The sequence below is a fragment of the Hesperophylax consimilis genome, chromosome 2, assembly GCF_061612785.1.
Source record: "Hesperophylax consimilis isolate HC1 chromosome 2, BYU_Hcon_1.0, whole genome shotgun sequence".
Lineage (NCBI taxonomy): Eukaryota > Metazoa > Arthropoda > Insecta > Trichoptera > Limnephilidae > Hesperophylax > Hesperophylax consimilis.
Window position 1 is genome coordinate 2303531 of NC_142837.1, and position 9783 is coordinate 2313313.

The window sequence follows — 9783 nt, forward strand, 5'->3', positions numbered from 1 at the left end:
TTTCTTGCATAAATCAAAACAGGCTGATGTTGTTAAGCGGGAATTTAAACCTTATCGCTATTTACGTAAGGGTTGTTATTGATAGCAGCTCAAGTTAAAATATTACATGACGTAGTGCATCGCCTTAATTTAAACTCTCCAGTTTTTCATCTTTTCTCTGCATCTGTAAAAGTCATCTAGGGCCTTATAACTTGAGGGAGACATGCAAATAATAGTTTTTCTGCTAGAAATACACACAAAATTCAATCTTGAAAATACATGGGTCTGGTATATCGGTTGATTTAAAGCTCGGCTCGGTTGGAATGTGGAACTTAGCGCGGCTCGGAATATAATCCGTATATAGGTCGGAAGCCTAGATATCAGCAATAGTACACGAATTGTCTATGATTGTATTAAAGGAAAGTACTTAATGTTTTAAGCTGCTTGAGTGGAATATCTATGCTACGTCAGCTTTTAAAGCTACGAAAGCTTTCAAAATGTCAAATGTTTTAGGCGGGCTAATTTTACCAGATATTTTTTGATAACGTTCGCCACTTCAACCAGCACGGTGAGGATACTAATTTTTTTCATGCATTGATAGTCAATGCACTATTCATAAAATTATGACAAAAAACGCTGAAACCCCGTCCTTAACGTTGAAAAATTCCTCTTACCATATCTTACCATACTATTTTATAATGATTATCAATTAATAACATCAGCATCCCCCATCGCTCGATAAATGTAACACTCCATACTGATAAAATTTTGAAATTTTTTTTTATTTTAATTTTTATTTTTTTACTAACAAAATTTTTGATACATATACAATTCAGGTACATACATAATAATATAGAATGAAAGAGTAACAAAAAAATCCCACAAAGGCGAAGCCTGAGCGTGGGTATTATAGTGTAGGTAAGGATAAAACAGTGGTATTTAAATATATTTTTTTAAACTTGTTAAAAGTATCTATAGAGATCAATGTGATTGGTTTTTTTACAGAAGTTTCTATATATTTTTTTAAAATTTACAAATATATACACACACACACACACCCTCACCCACACACATACACACCCACACACACCCACACACACACACATAAAACATATATGCATGTATATTTCTTTGATTTACAGAAATTCATCTTTAATTTACAGAAAGATATGTGGTATTTTAGTTATTTTGAAACAGATGGCTTAAATTATAGAAAAAAGTTACTCGCTTCAAAATTATTTCTTATCCAATTTTTAACATTTTTCTTATATAAGTTCAGGTTTTGACAAATGTTGATGGAATTGGGTAAAGAATTGAACAATTTTGGGGCAATATAGTTGATGTGCCTTTGGCCCAGCCTAGTTTTGCAGTGAGGGACTGTGAACACGCATGTGGTATATCTCTGGCTCGAGCAATTTGTGTTTTTGGTGAAATTGATAGGACGTGTAAATATAAATTTGAGACATTGAATACGATAGATCCGTCTTAGTTCCATGATTTCTGTTTCTTGAAATAACTGGTTGGTGGGATATGTCTTGGTCCTTTGGTACATTATTTTAATGATGGATGAAAGCACTAACGCGTCATAAACAAGTTTCATGGTTCTTATATTGACAATGTTGCTCATTCGTTTGAAAATGTAACTTAGGTATCTCAGTGTATTTCTATATGGTAAGTCCATTTCAGTTGGCAGTCTATAGTTATACCTAAATACTTGATATATTGTCCGAATTTCACGTCTTTGCAATTTAAGCATGTCGCAAAGTTACAATTAGGGTTGTGGAACTACAGATTAAGATTATTTTTAGGGGATGACTTTTGGGAATTATAAAAGGGAATAAAGATAGCTTTATTATAATTTAGACTGAGGAGATTTATAAATATATGTGTATTTATTTAGCCGAAATACATGTGTATTTCGGCTAAATAAGAGTACGTAACCGTCACATTTGACATATTCTGTTACTGCTATCGCACCGGTCGATGTTTAAAGTGGGAACTATTCTACGGCTTACCAAGGCTTAAGCGGCCGATTTAAATTAGCGCGAGGAATGTTGCACAAAGTGAGGACACGGACTGACTGATATACCGGGATATAGCCCATTATCATAAAATGAATAATGTTGCTGATATGATTTACTTTTACAGAATTATCGAATTTCTGCAGAGACCAAATCAAACACAAAATATGATTTTATTTGGCTTTCCGCACCCTGTGCTATTGGCCTAGTACGCCATTAAAACTGGCTAATTTAACGGAAACATTTTCATGTCTTTCAATACTAGTATTATTTATCGTCTGTAATATCGATTGCGTTTTTTTACTTAAAATATATAAAAGATCTCCCCACCAGACATTATTTTCAGTTCGGAAACTTCTTATAGTTTCCCGATATTGTTATTTGATGAATGTTGTTAAATGTGCAAAACACTATTATATTATATAATGCCTAAGATCGTTATTCGCAGAAGAATATATAATGTCTTTTGATTTTTATTGATGGATCAGTTATAACTTGGTAAAGTGACAAATCCCAACGTGTCACTCAGTCCTACCGTGTCGCGTTGCGTCTAGAGCGCTCGCGCCGTGCCGCGTCTACCCACTATTTTCATAAAGACAATCAATGTTATACGCCATTTTAAATCTTATTAAATTTGAAAATTAGTGAATATATTAGCAAATAAAAAAAAAAAACTTATTTCAACAAAACAAAATATATTTTTTTAAAACAATCAACCATTATTTGCTAATCAATTTCAGAAAACAATAAGTTTTATTTTACATTATTATTAGATAATTTTATAAAAGTTAACTTCCGGAAATAATTTTCTGATTTATGTTTTAGTTTAGGAGATATAATGACTTTAGTAGAACCTTCGATTTGAATCTGTTGGCGGTCACAGAGGTGAGGGAAGCAAGCGGAGGAGTGGGGACTTTTGTACAAAAAATCAACTTTCCTCTATTTTTTCTTTTGTCTAGATTGACTGAACTATTAGTGAATAATAAATATACAAAAACCATAATACTATATTACAATATACGTAGTATAACGAGTTGCCCATATCCTCTATTAATCAAGTATCCCTACGACTACAAATCACAGATGATACACCTTCACATCGATCACGCAGCAATATAGGTAGTGTAAAACATACCTTGGTCACGTGCAATCAGAAGGATCATCTTTTTTGTTGAACGACGGAAAAACAACAAGCGCTAAAATCATGCCCATACAAATAATGATTAACTACAGAGGAGTAGAGATGAAACAGGAGGGGTAGCGGGAACATACTGCGGTACTGCACTTGAGTATGGAGAAATCTTCTTCTCTGCGCGGAGAGCCATGGACTTCAGGTGGGAGAGAAGACGAACAGACGTGCCGTCCGATGTATGGGTGGTTATTACCCACAAGGCCAAATGCAGATTTACTCTGGATGATTGAATGACGCGATGGTGAAATGAGAAAAGCAACACAAATCAGTGCACAGCAATGCATAGCAGTAAGCGCTTTTAAATATATGGTACCTCTAACAAAAGTAATGAAACAAAGCCAATACCTCCCAACGTACAATTGTTCCGTACAATAGTTTAAGGCTAATTTAGTAATATTGTCCATAACCTTGTTGCCAAATAACGTTGAGCAAGGTATTTGAACAGATTTTACTCAACAGGCTTGTCCACACCACCACGACAACAAGACTTTGAGAGACGAGCAGTTCGGCTTCAGAAAGAGGAACTCCACAACTCACCAGAGTAGCAGAATTCATCTCAAGAAAGTTCAACGAATACCGCTTCACCGACACTGCCCTCCTAGATCTAGAGAAGGCATTCGACACCGTTTGGATAGATGGGCTCGTGCCAACACGCCCATATACCTGACTAAACTGATACAGGAATACCTATAGAATAGATCCTTCAGAGTTTTCATCAGGAACGTGCTATCATCAACCGGTCAGTGGTTGAGTGGGCATAGCGCTTTGGTCTCACCCGAGCGTCGCGTGTTCGATTCCTCGGCTGGCTAAGTCCTCCATCACAACACAAGCAACATTTTCGGCTTTCTGTGGTGGTAGTAGGAGATTTTCAAACATTGTTGGGTTATTTGTAACCTGGGAATGTTTGTCTTTCTTTAAAAAAAAAAAAAAAAATCAACGCGTGAGATTCCAAAAGGCGTGCCACAAGGAGGTCGAACTGAACGTTTTTACAAATCACTCAGACTAAGTACAAATAAATTCATACGAGACATTGGAAAATACAAAAACTTAATTATAGAAGCGGAAAGAAAAAAGAAACTTAACTTCGAAGTACATACACACATCCTTCCTAAACATATCCTGATGGATCACAACCATACCTTGTCTATCTCAGTTTCAGACGCCGACGAATAAGTCATGAACACTAGGTACTTTCTAATATCCCGACTTCCCTCCTAAATATATTATTTTTATAAATCTATTCACATATTTATAGTTTTTATGTATATGTATGTTTATTCTCTATCTTCCCATAAGTATATATTAACATATAAACAGACACACACCTCAAAAGACAGGGCATCTTATACCGATGTTACTGATCCCAACATAACACAAACAGACATGTATGCGGTATATGCCCGCCGTCAGCAGCTGGTGATGCTGAAGCTGATGAACATGATGCTCCAAAACATGCAATTTTAGTAGGGTTTTTAGGTAACAATTTTTTCCCTACCGAGAAAACACTAGTCTTCTAAGTCTATAATAGCCAAGTAACATCACCCATACGAGGTAAAAATTGCGAGGCGCGTATGACGCTGTTCTATTTGTATAAAGAACATAACTTTAAATACAGTAAATTTAAATGATTTACCGCTTAATGTAAAATAAAAATTAGAAAAAAAGTTGCCAAATAAATGGTAAATCAGTATAACTGTTCAAAGTGTTTTCATTTTGATGGTTCCTTGAGAGACGGCCAAAACTCCGATCCCTGAGTTAGTTGTCAATAAACCTGTGTTATCTTTTTTAACACTACATACTCAAATTCTTGGCTATAGACGAATAATCGGTTAGTTATTTATTTCAAACGGTTTCTCGTGATTTTGTTTTAAATTAAACCAAGAAATTCATTCATATTATATCGTGTTTGTTGGCAAATATATTATAAAAGGTTGCTTCTTACTTTTTTACAAAATTTCTGAATAACAAAACATTTAAGGATCATCCCTATCACATCTCTTTCTTTTCATCTTTTGAATTTTCCGCATTATTCGCATCACAGCTTATTTAATTGTTTTCATACTTCCTCCGCTTCTATCATATAATGTATTCAAGAAAATACATTATGTTTCCGAACTTGTATTTATTATCATTTGTATATATTACATACGTACAAATAATACAAATGAGAAATATATTCGAACAACTGTCAAATATTTGTAAATATGTATCAATATGTATTTTTACCTATTACCATCCAATTAAACAACGAATTCTTATGTATTTTTTTACACTCTCGGTGAGACTATACTACCTTTAGGGTACGTATACATTTCGGTGTGACTATACTACCTTCATGGTACGTATACATTTCGGTGAGACTATACTACCTTCATGGTACGTATATATTTCGGTGAGACTATACTACCTTCATGGTACGTATACATTTCGGTGAGACTATACTACCTTCAGGGTACGTGTACATTTCGGTGAGACTATACTACCTTCAGGGTACGTATACATTTCGGTGAGACTATACTACCTTCATGGTACGTATACATTTAGGTGAGATTATACTACCTTCAGGGTACGTATATATTTCAGTGAGACTATACTACCTTCATGGTACGTATACATTTCGGTGAGACTATACTACCTTCATGGTACGTATACATTTCGGTGAGACTATACTACCTTCAGGGTACGTGTACATTTCGGTGAGATTATACTACCTTCAGGGTACGTATATATTTCGGTGAGACTATACTACCTTCATGGTACGTATACATTTCGGTGAGACTATACTACCTTCATGGTACGTATACATTTAGGTGAGATTATACTACCTTCAGGGTACGTATATATTTCAGTGAGACTATACTACCTTCATGGTACGTATACATTTCGGTGAGACTATACTACCTTCATGGTACGTATACATTTCGGTGAGATTATACTACCTTCAGGGTACGTATATATTTCAGTGAGACTATACTACCTTCATGGTACGTATACATTTCGGTGAGACTATACTACCTTCAGGGTACGTGTACATTTCGGTGAGACTATACTTCCTTCATGGTACGTATACATTTCGGTGAGACTATACTACCTTCAGGGTACGTATATATTTCAGTGAGACTATACTACCTTCATGGTACGTATACATTTCGGTGAGACTATACTACCTTCAGGGTACGTGTACATTTCGGTGAGACTATACTACCTTCAGGGTACGTATTCATTTTCGAACCAAAAAGCGAATCGTACCACGAATTACGGGAAAGGCACGAATCAACTACAAGCTGCGTTTCGCGCCATTTGCGGTTGTTTCGTTTCTTTCCCATATGTTGAGGTTCAGTTCGACAGTTTGGCTCGAGGGTTTATACGTATCATAAGGTGGACCGAGTGCGAGAGTGTACTCTCTACTCGCCTTGGCTCCCTCGTGTTGTGTCGTTGGCGTACGGTTAGTGTTGTGCCCATGTTAAAAACGCAAAGCATACCATTGCAGTGGAAAATGGTCAAATACAGTCGACACAATAAATAATGATCTAAACTCTAAGCAACAAGAGGGTGTAGAACTTGTTGAAGTGCACTTATTTTCAGAAAGTGCCTCCTAATTATGTATTTTTACCTTTCTCGTGAAATCGCAAGACCAAGCATGAGTATTCGATCAAAATTTGGATTAAAGGATCAATAATTAGAAAAGGGTATTATTAGAACACCTTGCACTGTAATACGAAGTATTTCTTGTGCGAAAAAATCTAGAAGTTATAAAACATAAGAAACCATATTGCTGTAACGAAAAGACAAATAACATTCTAGGAATGAAATGAGCCAACAACATTCGCGTAGACGTAAAAAAAATACTTTTTACCATGTTTATTATGAAATTAATAAGTTTTCTCCTTTGTTGTATTAGGCGAGCAACCCGCGGCTATGCAGCACGGCAACGCCGGTTGGCGGGTCTCACGCAGGGAAGGGGCCTTACCGCTGCTGTTATTGGTCAGCCTGGCCGTGCTCGCGGTGGCGTCACGGCAATACGTGTAGGTAAGTAAATTTAAATTATTTAAAAAAAATGTGTTTGTTTTAATTATTAAAATTAACTTGACTTATAAAATTTACTTAACTTATATAAATATTGATAAAGTTACTATCTGCATACAAAAGCACTCTTTTGTTTACCTTATCCACTCTCCCATGTTTACCTGAACCATTCCATTTAATAAGTTCATTTGCGTTTCATTGGGCAATCAACCATGGATCTTGATTCCTTAACTTATCTTTCCAGATATTGGCACCGTAGATGATTCATATTCTCATTTCCCACAGTTAATTAATGGTTCTATCCACTCCAGTGCAATTAAAACTATTTAAATCATCTAAACTATTTAAATATTTTTGGAAAAAGGCAATCTTCCACCCAATCCCTAAGAAAGGAGAGCGCTCTGAATCTTTCAATTACCCTCCATTGCCATTATTTTCATACTCTCAAAGGAACTGGAAAGGGTGGTCATAAACAAATTGCTCACATACCTCGAGAATAACAATATACTAAGCAACCGGCAAAATGGATTTTGACAAAACCAATCGTGTGGCAATCTGCTTGGATATGTGATATATAAATTGGGGGGTAGTACTCGCAACGTTTTGGAGAAACTCAAACCATCGGATTTGATATCCAAAGCCTTTGATAGGGTCTGACACCGGGCGCTTGTCGGCGTGTTACCATCGTATGAGGTCCATCCAACCTTGCATAGTTGGATTAAGAACTTTCTCAAGGGAACAACAATTCAAACGGTAGCTGACGGTTCTTCTTCCTCTTCGCACCAAATCAACGCGAGGGTTCCACAACGATCTGTGCCGTCATCAACGCTGTTTTTGTTGCACATCAAAATTACTTGTTGAATGTGCACCAATGTATTGCTACGTTGACGACAACACGGTTCACGATTGTTATTTTTTTTGACAAACCCCCTTTCTTTTATTATTTCTGAACAGCTCGAAAAGTAAGACAAAAAGTTGACCACCACCTCGAGAAGTTTCAAGCCGGGTTAAGACCAACCTGGTCAATTTCAACGTCTCAAAAACCCAAGCATGTCGAATTTCAGCAAAAAAAGAGATCCATTATTGTCTGGAGCAATTTAATGGAAAAATTAAATGCTTCGAGTAAGTATATTAGACCGGCTCAAGTATTGGGGCTTTATAGAAGCCCGGGATAGTCAAGCGTCCATAAAGCTGGGCGTCTTGAATAGGGCTATCAGATTCTTCATCAATGAGCAGCTGAAAATCTTTTACAAATCTCAAGTACGCCAAATAATTTAATTTGGGAGCCACCTCTGGGCTGGACCACGTAATACATGATAAGCCTACGTGATTCTGTGCAAACGAGGGCGGTCCGACTGATTGACAATACATTGCCATCTCTAACGCACAGGCGCAATGTGGGCATGCACAAGTGCACGTGCGTCATACTCAACGTACTAGAGCGGAACACTAGTTCACATTTGATGTTAGCTTCGTGAGAACGGGCCGCTTTTTCGACTCGTTTCTGAGTCAGACAGCTCGTATGTGGTATGAACTACCGGCATCAGTTTTTCTACTTTATATAATCCGGGCATCTTCAAGACCCGCATTGACAAATCTCTTCCTACGGCCCATATTTTAACCCGCTTCACAACGCTGCCCACCGGGTGGCGTCATAGCTTCCCTGCCTTTACACTTTGCTGCTGTTGTGAGGTGTAACATAGAAAATAATAATATATAAAATTGAAAAAACATTCTTTTTAATTTTATGTATTTTTTTGGAATCTAGGTATAACTTTTTATTAATTTGCTCAATTGTCGTTTTTCTAATATAATTTTTCTTTTCAGGTGATGTAACGGAGGCTTGTAATGAAGAATTTAAATACGTTGGAGTTTACCTTTAAATGTTATATAAGTATTTTTTATATATACGACATATTACTATGTAAATTAATTTGATCTTTATTAGATGATAAAACAAGCTAATAAAATTAATTTAATGAACTGAAAATTTGGCATCTGAGGAAGTGGAAAATACGCTATGGAGTGATTTGTTAAAACTTAAGAACTTTTAAGAAGTGTTTTAAGCTATTCCGAAAAATTGGACCTGTAAATATTGTACATATATTTTTGGTAATAAATTATTAAAATGTGAATTCAATTGTTTTATTAAAAGATCAATCATTACTTGATTTAGTCTAACTTAAAATGGAAACTGATTGAGGTTCAGTGAAACAACAAACTAAAATAACCTGTTTTTCGAGAAAGAGAAGATTCTTGTTTCAATTGAAAAAAAACAATATTTTTAGAAGAAACTGAAATGGTCGTGTCAGAACCATCTATTTTATTTAACAAAGGATTGGGAAGCAAAATTATTTTTTAATTCGTTAAAATGTAAGAACAGAACGGCTTTAGAATATTAAACCGAAAATGTGAACACAGAACGGCTGTAGATTAATAAAATGAAAATGTGAATGCCGAACGGCTATAGATTACTAAAATGAAAATGTGAATATAGAACGGCTATAGATTACTAAAAAAAAAGTGAATACAGAACGGGTATAGATTACTAAAATGAAAATGTGA

General features: G+C 35.7%; 1 protein-coding gene across 1 annotated transcript in view; it reads left to right on the forward strand.

The window, feature by feature from the left end:
• LOC149425621 (uncharacterized) overlaps positions 1–9298 on the forward strand; it is a 67253-nt gene extending 57955 nt beyond the window's left edge. The window contains exons 8-9 of the mRNA XM_089645872.1: positions 7094–7221; positions 9046–9298. Coding sequence (XP_089501998.1) covers positions 7094–7221 — 128 coding nt within the window. The 3' untranslated portion in view covers positions 9046–9298. The remainder of the gene's footprint in view (positions 1–7093; positions 7222–9045) is intronic.
• The last annotated feature ends 485 nt before the right edge of the window (positions 9299–9783 follow it).